At 47.4% G+C, this 13,424-nt stretch overlaps 1 protein-coding gene across 1 annotated transcript; it reads left to right on the top strand.

Moving 5' to 3' along the window:
* The first annotated feature begins 11,279 nt into the window (after nucleotides 1–11,279).
* Nucleotides 11,280–11,555, top strand: LOC111156338 (harakiri, BCL2 interacting protein). The gene has a single exon (XM_022517105.1). It carries the CDS (start codon nucleotides 11,280–11,282, stop codon nucleotides 11,553–11,555), a length of 276 nt encoding a protein of 91 aa, XP_022372813.1.
* Nucleotides 11,556–13,424: the final 1,869 nt, after the last annotated feature.

Below are 13,424 nucleotides of genomic sequence, written 5' to 3'. Positions count from 1 at the left end.
TTTAATAGAAAAATCACTCTAAGCACGTTGGGACTCTAATTACAGGTGACACACAAATGGAAAGAAAAATAGGAAATCAAACATTTGAGCCAATAAGTTACGATTTATATGAGCACTTAATAGCAAAGTGCCCTAAGCCACTCAGGAGGTCCTCAAAGCACTTTGCAGATGGATATCTCAGAAGCTGTTGTGAGGATGAAGTCAGGAGTGTCTGTAATGTGCCTGTGTTCTTTGGAGACATGCCATTGTTGTGAATCTTAACGTCTACCTTCACAAAATTTCTCCAAGGTCAGTGCCATATAAGACCTTCAGATTGCAATCTGACAGAGCTCACCTCTGCGGTCTGATCCCTGGATACTTTCCCCTTCAATCTCTAAGCTCTAATCATCTCAAACTCTTCCAGCTTTCCCCTCCGTGGTGCACTCTCTTGCCTGAAATTTTCATCCGCTCTTGCCTACACCTGCCTAACTCCTGCCAGGTTTGTTTGAAAGGACACTTGCTCCAAGAAGCCCTCCTTTCCTTCCTCCTTCTCCAGACCAAGTTAGGTTCTGTATTACTTCTGATTTTTAGGTTGACTTTCCCTTCTGCCTGTAAGGAGCTTGGCAGGCTCCACTCTGTCCTAACAAGTCAAAAACGGAACAGAATGAAGAATCATCAACTCTTCTTGAATCTGTAACAGAGGCGAGGACACAGAAAACCACGGTCCCCAAGAGTGAGAACAAGTACATACAGGGAGTCTCAGCTTACCAGAGCAAACACACAAGTGGAAACCAATGCCAGGGTAGGAAATCTTGAACCGTATTTGACAAATTGCTGGAGGTTCGGGGTGGATAAGTCTGAGAGTCAAAAGCTCCAGAGGGACCTACTCACAGAGAGGGCCCACCCTTTTTGGAGTTTTTCCTCCAGGAGTTCTCCCAATAAATATGGTGGCAGGGCCAGGCGGAAGAGGGAGGGGGTCTTCCCTTGTTTTCAGCAGGGAGAGGAGAAAAGAACCATTTTTAAATACACCAGAACACTCTGTTCTTCATAACAAGACCTGCTCTCAGGACAAACTAGTTAACCAGAACATCGCCTGCTGGAGTATTACCAGAGCCTAACGGATCTGGGGGGAAGGGAAATACTCAAACCCAGTTTGCTCCAGCTTTCCACAGAAGAGAAGGAATTCTAGTCCATTCCAGCCAACCTGCCCCACCTAAGGGGAGAGAAAAAAAAAAAAAAAAACGAAAAACTGAGAAACACACGAAATTCATATTAAAGAGATATAGGCTCACTTAGAGACAGACTTAACAGAGGGCTATGGAATGCTCTGCCTCCTCACACCTCTCACCATATTACTGAAGATCTATTTACAACAGTTCCTTTAACCTGATAGAGTATGTCAAGCCATCAAGAATAAATTGTAAAGGGACACCTGGGTGGCTCAGTAGGTTAAGCCTCTGCCTTTGGCTCAGGTCATGGTCTCAGGGTCCTGAGATGGAGCCCTGCATCAGGCTCTCTGCTCAGCGGGGAGCCTGCTTCCTCCTCTCTCTCTGCCTGTCTCTCTGCCCACTTGTGATCTCTGTCTGTCAAGTAAATAAATAAATAAATCTTAAAAAAAAAAAAGAAGAAATTGTAAAGCATCCTAAATAGGGGACACACACACACACACACACACACACACACACACACAATTTGAGAGATGGAGCAAGCATCAGAACCAGAAGCAGCAGAGAGGTTGGAAACATCTGCCAGGCATTTAAAACAAAAGTGATGAATATGCTAAAAGTTCTCCTGTATAAAGTGGACAGCATGCAAGAACAGATGGGCGATGTAAGCAGAGAGATGGAACTCCTGAGAAAGAACCACAAAGAAATGTTAGAGCTCAAAAACTATAACAGAAGCAAAGGATGTCTTGGATGGGCTTATTAGTAGACTGGGCACAGCTGAGGAAAGAACCTCTGAGATTGGGGATATCTCAATAGAAACCCCCAAAATGGAAAAGGTAAGAAAACAAGGACCAGAAACACACAGAAGAGAATATCCAAAGACTGCGGGAGAACTAAAAAAAGGTGGAACATGCGTATAACGGGAACACCGGGAGGAATCAAAGATTAAGGGACAGAAGAAATATCTGGAACAATAATCACTGACAATGGTCCCTCAGATTAATGTCAGAGACCAGACCACAGACCCTGGAAGCTCAGAGAACTCGAAGCAGGCAAAAAAATGCCCCCAAATCTATCCCTCAAGTATGACTTTCAAACTACAGAAAAGAAAAAAGAAAAAAAAAAATCCTTGGGGCGCCTGGGTGGCTCAGTGGGTTAATGCCTCTGCCTTCGACTCAGGTCATGATCTCAGGGTCCTGGGATTGAGCCCTGCATAGGGCTCTCTGCTCAGCAGGGAGCCTGCTTCCTCCTCTCTCTCTGCCTGCCTCTCTGCCTACTTGTGATCTGTCTGTCAAATAAATAAACAAAATCTTAAAAAAAAAGAGAGAGGGAGAGAGAGGCACCAGAAGCAGGGAGAGGGAGAAGCAGGCTCTTTACTGAGCAGGGAGCCTGATGTGGGGCTTTATCCCAGAACCCTGGGATCATGACCTGAGCCAAGGCAGATGCTTAACTGACTGAGCCACCCAGATGCCCAGATCTCATGGACATTTAAAGGAATACTATGAACAACTCTATGCCCACAAATTTGATAATAGATGAGATGGACCAATTCCTTGAAAGGTACCATCTGCCAAAACTCACTCTAGAAGAAACAGATTATCTGAATAGGCCTGTGTCTATTAAAGAAATTGAATAAATAATTAACCTTCCAGAACAGAAAGCACTGGACCCAAATGGGTTCACTAGTGAATTCTACCATACCGTTGAGGAATAAATTATACCAATTCTCTCCAATCTATTTCAGAGGATATAAGTAGAGGGAATTTTTTTTTTTTTACTTTTTCTGTGAGAGCAGAATTACCCTAATACCAAAACCAAAGTCATCAGCAGAAAAGAAAGCCACAGATTAATGCCTCTCATGTACATAGAGAAAAAAGTCCTCAACAAAATGTTAGCAAATCAAATCCAACAATGTGTAAAAAGAACTATAACACCATGATGTGATGTTGTGATTTATAAGAAAAATATATATTTGATCAAAATATATTTCTAATATATATTTGGTCTTCCTTCACGGTTCCTGGTTCACAGTTCCCCAGCCCTTGGAATTTCCCAAGTGTTGAGAGTGATACTCAATCTTATGTTTTTGAAATACATGTGTATTGAGTATTCCATAGTAAGAATATACCACATATCATTTACCCACTCTCCTTTTGGGGGATATTTTTGTTGCTTCCAAACTTTGCTTATTTCAAACAATGGGGCAGTGAGCATCTTTAAGCTCCACTGGGAGACTTTCTTTAGTGCAGCAGATACTGTCATTTTCTCCTCCTTCCTTGCTAATAAAGTCCTGATTATGCTTGAATATTTTGTGCCCAGCCACAAGGAATCGATCATAATTTGTTGAAGGCAGAGGTTGGCAAAATTTTTCTGTAAAGGCAAAATAATAAATATTTTAGGTTCACAAGTCATACAGTTTCTGTCACATGGGCTCAATTATGCTGTTAGAATGTAAAACCAGACACAGATGATATATAAAAGGATGAGTATTTTCCAATAAAACTTTATTTACAAAAAATGGATTCACCAATGAGGACATACAAATAGCAAAGAAGAATATGTAAAAATGGGCAACATCATATGCCATTAGGCAAAAGCAAATTAAAACCACAGTGAGGTATCACTGCAAACCTATCAGAATGTCTAAAATAAAAAATACTGACAACACCAAATGCTGAAAGGATGCAGAGAAACTGAGATCACTTAACCAGTGCTGGTGGGAATGTAAAATGGTACAGCCGCTGTGGAAAGGTTGGTAGTTTCTTAGGATACTAGACATACATCTATCTTATGACCCAATAATAGCATTCCTGGGCATTTATCCCAGAAAAATGAAAACTTAATGTTCACACAAAGACCTGTACATTAATGTTCATAGCAGTTTTATTTCCCCTACCCCAAACTGGAAACAACCCAGATGTTCCTTGATGACTGATTTAATAAATTATGGTCCAACCATACCAGACAATCAGTATCTTTACAGTGTTGATGGATACATGAACCTACGCAGGTGATTAAATTGTATAGAACTTAACACATGCCCACATGTATAAACATACAAACACAAGTAAAACAGGAAATCTGAAATAAACTTGGTGGATTATATCAATGTCAATATCCTTGCTATGTTATTAAGCTTGAGTTTTGCCATATATTACCATTGGGGGATGCTGGGCAAAGTATGGAAGAGATCTTTCCATATCATTTCTATAACTGTATGTGAATAATTATTATAATTATTCAATACACATTTCATTAAAAAAATAAGATGGGGCATCTGGGTGGCTTACTTGGTTAAGCAACTGACTCTTGAGTTCATTTTAGGTCATGATCTCAGGGTCCTGGGATCAAGCCCCGAGTCTGGCTCCTTGCTTAGCGGGGATTTTGCCTCAGGATTCTCTCTCTCTGTCTACCCCACCCCGCTTGTGTGCACTCTCTCTCTAAAATAAATAAATAAATCTTTTAAAAAAATTACTAAAAAAGGGGCACCTGGGTGGCTCAGTGGGTTAAAGCCTCTGCCTTCAGCTCGGGTCATGATCTCAGGGTCCTGGGATCGAGCTCCACATCGGGCTCTCTGCTCCGCGGGGAGCCTGCTTCCTCCTCTCTCTCTGCCTCTCTGCCTACTTGTGATCTCTGTCAAATAAATAAATAAAATATTATTTTAAAAAATTACTAAAAAAAAAAAACCACACACACACAAGAAAGAAAACAGACGGAAAGCTGAATTTGACCTGTAGGCCATAGTTCACCAATTCCCTGGTCCAAGGCAATAGTGATGAGACAGAGACATTCAGCTACCATCTGTTCTTTCCTTTCTTCTTAGTAATAGTACTCTCATACATATTAGCTAGGTATATTGCTGCCTAGCTAAAAGACTACATTTCCCAGCATCCCATGTAGCTAGATGTGGCCATGTGACTAAGTTATTCTGGCCAGCAAAATGTATGTGAAGGTGTTAAATGGTAATTCTGGGAATGTAGAAGTGTGGTGGCCATGCTGGATCATGAAACAGTGTGCTATGCCTCCAGTGGCTCTAGGGAATCTTTCCTTGCTTCTCTCGTAGCTTCTGGCGTTTCCAGCATTCCTTGGTGTTCCTTGGTTTGCGCTAGCATAACTCCAGCTTCTGCCTCCATCTTTATGTAGCCATTTTCCCTCCATGTCTGTACAAATTTCCATCTTATAAGGAAAGCAGTCATTGGATTAGGTTCCCCCCCCCAACCCCAATTCCGTATGACCTTATCTTAACTTGTTTACGCTTCCAAAGTCCCTATCTTCCATTCAGGTTGAATTCATAGCTTTCAGGTAGAGATGAACTTGTGAGAACTTGTGAAGACACTATTCAGTCCGGTACGCATGTGATATCTGGAGCTGTGGCAGCCATCTTGCTTCCAGGAGACAAATAAGCCCGAGGACTAAAATCAACATACTGAGAACAGAAGAGCAGGAGCATAGGCAGAGCCTGATTCTTAATGAAAATTTGCACTACAAACCTAACCGTGAGCTTGCCTTTCTCTGGATCAGGGGCTGACACACTTTTTTCCACACAGGGCCAGATGGTAATACTTTAGACTTTGCAGGCCATACAATTTCTGTTGCAACTATTTAACTCTGCCGTTGTAGCACAAAAGCAGCCAGAAGTAATGCATAAATGAATGAGCATGACTGTGTTTCAATAATATTATTACAGAAACAGGCAGTGGGCCGACTGTTGCACATACCATAGTTTGCCAAACCCTGTTCTGGACTTGTTGTCAAGCAAATAATACAAATCCTTGTGATTTAAGACTCTACCAGTTGGATTTTCTGTTATTTGTACCAAATGTATACTAACTAATATATCTAGGGCAAGGTTTCTCACACTCAGCACTATTGACTTTTGGGGACAGATAATTATTTGTGGTCTGAGCATTGTGGGATGGTAAGCAGGATCCCTAGCCTCTACCCATTAGATCATAGCACCCTTCAGTTTTGATAATCAAAAAATGTCTCCAGGCAGTGCCAAATGTCTCCTGGGGAGCAAAATTGTTCCTGGTTGAAAAGCACTCATCTAGAAATAGTTGGAAATGGAATCACCTGGTCACCGGGCGTGTTCATGTTCAGTGTTTCCATGTTTGCCAAATTGTTCTCCAGCATTTACCCTCATTTACCCTCTCAACACTATAATTTCAAGTCTAGCGATTCACTTGTTTAAACTAAGCTCAGTTGCCTTCAATAAAGTGATGATTGCCTGAGCAAAGGACAATATGTCTGAATTTCCACAGCAGGAGAGCGGCTTTAATCAACCCTATCTCTTGTGACTCCAGTAATCAAGGCATTAGGTTTTATTTAAGTGAGGTTTACCCTTTACACTTAAAGTATTGATGAGACTATAATTATGGACTGGTTAATTTTTTTCTCCCCTGCTGTGGACATTCAACTGCTGTTCCCTCTTTACTTACAACAAAAAGATCCATAAGGGAGAGGTATCAAATGAATAATTAGGAGATCCCTGGAGAAGAGGTTATCCCATCTTTTCAGGTATCAGAGGGTGAAAAAAAAGGATAAATGTGAGAGACGAGAGCTGTCCTGCTCTGGGTCTACTGGATGGAGGGAACTTTCCTGGGAATAACTGTGATGTAATTGAATATTGGACTCGACTGAAATCTGAAACTTCTTGTTTTCCCAGTGGGCTTGGGTCAGGGTCCCAGCTCTGTTTCTTAAGTGGATGCTTAATAATCCCGATAGAATAACAAGGACCATAACTAATATTTATTGAGTGACAAACACTTGATAATTCTCTTTTAATCCTCATAGCAACCCCATGAGGTAGACACCATGATAATTATTCCTATTTTACAGATGGGAAAGTGGAGGCTCAGAGAGCTGAAAAATATGCCTAAAGCACCCAGCTATTGCATGGTGGGGCTAGGGCTCAAACTCCGATCACTCTGGCTCAGAGCGTCAAACCACTCTGCTGTAACTCTGACTTCGATTCAAGAACTCTGTTGTTCACCAAACCGACTCCTGGCATCAAATCCAGCCCTGGCATGAACACATGGCTTCAGGAAACACAGCTGTTTGGAGGAGGCAACAGCTGTTCATTCATTTACCACTTCACCAAGCCACACGAATTAAAACACCATAAGGAAAGGTTCACTCGGTCTCAAATACCAGGATAGGTAATTATTGTTTTAATTAAAGAGAAAAATACCCCCCCACCCCCGCGCTCAAAACACTTGAGTATTGATTTTTGTAGGAGGTAAGGGAATGGTTTGGGGCAGGAAATTTGTGTATATTCTTGATGATAGTTCTATATTGTGGAGGTCTGAAAGAGACAAATCAGGATTTATTCATTCACTCATTTTTAAAGTTTCTCTTTCAACGACTACTTGCTGAACGCCTGCTATGTGCTAAGCTCAGTGTTCAGCACTGGGACACCCCCAGGAAAATCTCATGAACGAGAAAAAGCTGTCTTATTTCTTTGTGAGAGAGAAAAGCTGCACATCCTTGCATCTGGTAGGGAAAGTTTTAGCTGAATAAAGGTACCAGCTGGATTTCATGAGCTATTTCTCAAATCATCCCCTAAAACCCATCCTTCCTTAAAGGTTTCCAGCAGCACATGGAAGAGGAAGGCGGGAGCAAGTCAACGGTCCTAGAACTCAGTCCTTCTCAAGAACCCAGAAAAAGGGGCACCTGGGTGGCTCAGTCACCTTAAGCATCTGCCTCCAGCTCAGGTCATGATCTCAGGGTCCTGGGATCCAGCCTGGGATTCAGGCTCCCTGATCAGTGGGGAACCTGTTCTCCTTCTCCTCCCTGCTTGTGCTCTCTCTCTCTCTCTCTCAAATAAATAAATAAAGTCTTTTTTAAAAAAATCCAGAAAAAGGTACAAAGCATATACCTAGCAGTCAAAGTGGCCAGGTCTGGTAAGTATCTGCCTCTAACTTCCCTTTGGGACATTCTGTCCCCTCATTGTCTCTGTATTCATTGGCTAGGGCAGCCATAACAGGCCACAACACTGGGTGGGCTTAAACAACAGAAATTTATTTTCTTAGATAATAACAAAACTCTCAAGGAATTGGCAGGGTTGGTTTCTCTTAAAGCGTCTCCTCTTGGATGCAAAAGGCCACCTCCTTGCACCCCTGGTGTCTCTCCTCTTTTCATAAGGACACCAGTCATATTGGATTAGAACCCCACCCTTAATTAATTAAGGTAACCTTAATTACCTCTTTAAAAGCCCTGTCTCCTAAAATAGTCATTCCGAGGTCCTGGGGCTTAGGGCTTCCACATAGGAATCATGGGGAGACACAGTTCATCCCGTAATAGCCTCTCTCCCTCTTCCCCAGTGCCCAGTGGTCACATAATGCTAAAGAGAACAAACCGTGGGGCCAGACAGCTATGTGACCTTGGATAAGTTCTTTAAACCTGCCTCCATTTGTTCATCTGTAGTACTGGACTAATAATAGTACCCGTCCTATTACATATGGTTGTTAGGAGGGTTAACTGAGTTAATATCGCCAAGGACTTAGAACAGTGTCTGGTACAAAGTAGACTCAACGTAAGTGTTTATTAAGTTGAATATTAAAAGTAAAAACTCATTTTCCTGGAGTGTGAGGAGGGTGTTGTGTTACTCTCCCGAAGAATTTGCTTTTTCTGGACAACACTAATGTCAGTGACGGAACGGCCAATTCGCAATAGGGCAATCATATATTATTGAGGGTGCAGGTCCTCTAACATTCTCCAAAGCAGACTGTTTAGTGACTACATGATCTACTTTAAAGTATTAATAGTAGCCAACATTTATTAAATGCTAATGATGGACCGGACACTGTGCTGAGAGCTTTACCAGTATGATCTCATTTAATTCTCATAAGGTAGGTATATTTTCACTTTATAGATGAGGAAGTGGAGGGTCCAAAAAGTCTCATCTCAAGGCCAAGTTCCCCAGTTACTGAATGGAGAGGAGAGGGCCAAAAACTCCAGTCTGAGCAGATTAAGGACCATCAGAGGCAGAGTATTGGCGGGGGCGGTGGGGGGGATGTCTTCTCTTTTCTCCACTTCCCATCACCCATCTCTTTTTCCTCTGCTGAGTGACACATCCCCACATCCAAGGCTGCACTGTTTTTGCTACAGAAAACATCCAAGTGGCTGGGACCCAACCCAGCGCCACCTTGTGAGCCTAGCAATTCGAGGGGCAGGCTTCCAAACAGGGTAATAATCGTCCCATTAAAATTAATGTCCATGAAGTGAGCCGTTAAAAGCGTGCAGATTAAAAAGGTGGGGGAGGGAATTGTTCCATTTAAATCCAAAGGGCTTTTCAAATAGACACTGTATCTTCGTTCTTGGAACGCTACACCAGGCAATGGATCAGGTCCCCTCTGCAAAGACTGGGGGGATTAAGGAGGCGAGTCCCAGGAGAGTGAGGAAGTGGTTCTCGCCAGAAGCAAAGGGAACCAAGGTTTACCCAGAGCCCCCTGCATGCCAGGTGCTTGGCATACATTTCTCTCATTTAATCTCTGCCCCAATCCTGGGAGGGAGGTATTATTATTCCCAGATTACAGGGGGCAGTATAAAACCGTGGTTAAGCGTTCACAGTCTACAGTGTGCTGCCCTAGTTTAGATCCAAGTTCCCTCTTCACTAACTCTGTGAACTTGGGCAAGAGGCCTTACCTCCCTGTGTCTCAGTTTCTTCATCTTAAAACAAGATAATAATAGCCTGTGCCCCCAAGTGTTTGGGGATTTCCTTAAGGCAGCCAGGCAGGGACCAGAGCCCAGTAAGGTGCATAGAAGGCAATCAGAAGGTAAGTGATGCCCGTTGGGGAGGCTAGGAGGTGAGGGCCCACCACCATCACACTGTGGAGCTGGGGTCTGACACCTGACCGTCGGGGGAAGGCCAAGGGGAAATCTGTCCTCATGACAAATGCAAATCCTAACAATTTTCGACGTTCGTCATCTTGAGAATATTTTCCAAGAGACCAGAGGATTCAGGCCTTGGCAGCCCCGGGGAAGGGGACAAGCAAAGTTTCCACATCAGGTCCCAGACTGGTGGCTTGGAGCCACTTCTGGCTCCTCTAGTTTTCTGAATCCCGAAGTTATCTGAATGCCATTAAATTTAAGATCAGAGAAGGGATCATTATCTCCCTCCAAACCCTGAGTGTCCCTTGCCCATCTGTAGCTTCACTAAGCAGGGACAACTCCAGCCTTTCCAGTCTAAAGTCCCCTGAGCCCCACCTCCTCGTCGGCCCCTCAGGGTCTCCACTGCGCAATAAATCGGGATCGCCGCTAGAAACTGTAACCCGGCAGGAGAACAATATTCACAAGGAAGCAGACAAAAATAAGTTACCTTCCAAAAAGCCCCTTGCGAGAGCCTTTCGGATGCGCGCCTCTGCGGCTAGGGACCGACCCTTTTAACCCCCCGCCCCGCCTCCATCAAGCGTTCTAGAGGCTCTGGGGGTGCGTTAGGGTCTGGCGGGGAAGCCGCGAGCGGGGTGGGGGCGTGGGTCGTTCAAATCCGAAGCCTATAGGTGCCGAGTCAGACCTGAAAGTGGGCAAGTTGGGTTGAATCTGGCTCTCTCATGAGATTTTCAGTCAACCCCCTCCCCCAAACAAAACAATAGCCTCGGAATATTTTTGAATAATGCAGCCGAATTCGATATGAGCTTCATCCCAAACGCAAACAAGCCTGCTTCCCTCGCCAAATCGGAAGCGGAGCGGAATTCAGGAAAAAGAGAACGAGAAGGCCTGCCCTCGCGATCTCCGCCTCCGCGGGGGTCCCACGCGACCCCCAAGCCCGGGATCTTGGCGGCCGGGGCCTGGTCGCGTCCCAGCGCGCCGTGCTCCTCCTCTCTCCGACGCGCGCCCTCTCGCTGCCGGCGCCGCTAGGGTTAAAAGTTACCTCTCGGTTTCTTCTGCCTGCAGCCCCCCCCCCGGGGGCCGGATGATGTAACCCCCCTCCCCGCGCCCTCCCCGCCCCCCTCCACCATGTGACACTTTAATTAATAATAGCGCCGTCAGCACAACAAACGCACAACACAAGGAGAAACTTGGTGTCCAGGGGAGGCCCCCGGCGGCTGGAGCGCGGCGGAGGCAGGCGCAGAGGCCGGAGGGAGCGGAGGCGAGGGGCGGCCCGAGCGCGGGGAGGGAGCGAGGCGAGCGGTCATGTGTCCGTGCCCCCTGCACCGCGGCCGCGGGCCCCCGGCGGTGTGCGCCTGCAGCGCGGGCCGCCTGGGTCTGCGCTCGTCCGCCGCGCAGCTCACCGCCGCTCGGCTCAAGGCGCTCGGCGACGAGCTGCACCAGCGCACCATGTGGCGGCGCCGCGCGCGGAGCCGGAGGGCGCCGGCGTCCGGCGCGCTCCCCACCTACTGGCCCTGGCTGTGCGCGGCCGCGCAGGTGGCGGCGCTGGCGGCCTGGCTGCTCGGCAGGCGGAACTTGTAGGAACGCGGGGCTTCTTGGTGGGGCCGGAGCCGAGACCCAGCCCGAGAGAGCAACAGGTACGCGAGCGCGCGCCGGGGCGCGGCGGCTGGGGACTGGTCATACCCGGCAGGCTGGGAGCGCCAGAGCGACCAAGTTTGCTTTCTCCTCTTCCCATCTCTTTTTCCCCCTGCTCTCTTCTCTCGCCAGCCTCCTCCCCTCCAGTTCCTCTCTCTCCTTCTACGGGTCAGGTCTGTTCTATCTTCTTTTCTCGACTCCTTGAGCGCATCTCGCCACTCTCCTAGTGGGATGGCTTGGCGGCGGGGACTTTAGCCTCCATAATGCCCACCAGTGCCTCAAGTAAACACACAGTGCAAGTAAAAAGTGTGTTTGCAATGAGGACGTAGTTACCCGCCACGCCAAAGAATTACAATCTGTCGCAGGTTCAAGGCAAGTCCCCCGTCCTCTTCCAAGCCGTCTGCTGTCCTAAGTCGCCAGTCTCCGAACCCTCTTCTCCTTAAGTGGCACTCCCTTGTTCCTCCCAGAGCGCTTCTCTGGACGACCTCCCCCTCCAGGTTTCCGGTGGAGCTCTCTTTCCCCTACAGCCCCGCGCACTTTGCAGTTTTTCTCCGCTTTGCCAACTTCTTCGCTGTTTCTGCAACGAGGTGTCCCGTTTAAGGAGCTTGGCCTCCTCTTCACCAGAAGGCTGAAGCTGAGATGGAGAAGGATGCCCCCAAAGTAGGCTGGGATCGGAGGCTGTTAGGGAAACCCCAAAGGGAAGTCTTAATAAAAGAACATTTATTGAACTCCTTCTGGGCACTAGGCCGTAAATGTTTAGGGAGGGAATGTTTGAAAGCTTGCGGCATGCTAGGCACTGCGTGCTGGTGGGCGTGGGGAGTGAGTGTTGAGCGCCCACTGTTTGGTACCAGTGGGAGAAAGGTACTAAGCATCTTCTGTGCACTAGGCTCTTGGGGCTGGGGAATTTTTGAGCACTAGCTGTGCGCCTAGGGGACCAAACGTGTAAGGGATTGTCTTCTCAGATTCTGGAACAGAGTAGAACTGCAGAGAATGGGGAAGGAGAGAAAATCAGCCTGAGCCCCACCACAGGTGGATCTAGGGCTGGAAGGTGAAGGTCGAAGGTGAGAAAGCCAGCGGCTGGGGGGTGCCACGACCCACAGATGCCCAGCGCTCTGCCCTGGCGGAGCCCTGCCGTGCGCCGACACCCTGAGAAGCTGGCACGGCGCCCGCAGGGAGAGGCGGCAGCCGGAGCGTGGGGGGGTGGCAGCGCCCGGGGAGCTGCGGGGGTGCGCAGGGTGTGAGCCGGGAGCGCGGGCGACAGATGTCGCGTGGGCCGGCGCAGCCCGGGCCCTGGCGAAGAGAGGTACGTGCTTCGGGGCGCTCTCTGCCCGGCTCCCGTAGGTCCCATCCGCCACTCCCCCTCGGGGGAGAGGGGCTGCCCTCGGGTCGGAAGGCTGGGGCTGCCAAATCCCCGGGGCAGGAACTACATTTTGGACGGGGCGGAGAGGAGGATAGGAAAAGGGAGTCCAGAGAGAGACGCAAAGCCCAAAGCCTGGAATTTGGGGAAAGGCGGAAAGAAAGTGGAAGGAGAGGGAAAGAAAAAGCGGGCGGCGAGACCAGGAAAGGGAAGATGGGGGGAGCTGGAGAGTAAGAGAAACTGCCTGGAGAACAAGTTGCAAAAGATAGTGGGAATGTGAATTAGAAGCAGGATTCACGCGAGAGGAACCAGTAGGAGGGCCAGGCCAGGGCTTCCTGCGGTCTTGGGGTCCAGGCAGGCTGGGAGAGCGCTCCCTTCCTGGGACCCGGCGGTGCGGGATGCTGGGCGCCAGCCGCGGGGGCGCACAGGCCGAGTGCTCGTCAGGGCTGGGGGTCCTC

This window comes from Enhydra lutris, unplaced genomic scaffold (genome assembly GCF_002288905.1).
Source record: "Enhydra lutris kenyoni isolate GAN:26980312 unplaced genomic scaffold, ASM228890v2 scaffoldscaffold46, whole genome shotgun sequence".
NCBI classification, from domain to species: domain Eukaryota; kingdom Metazoa; phylum Chordata; class Mammalia; order Carnivora; family Mustelidae; genus Enhydra; species Enhydra lutris.
Note: the sequence above shows the minus strand (reverse complement) of the source record. Positions and strands in the feature narration are given on the sequence as shown.

Excerpts from the sequence above, each read along its gene's own strand:
- LOC111156338 (XM_022517105.1), top strand. The coding sequence starts at position 11,280 with ATGTGTCCGTGCCCCCTGCACCGCGGCCGCGGGCCCCCGGCGGTGTGC.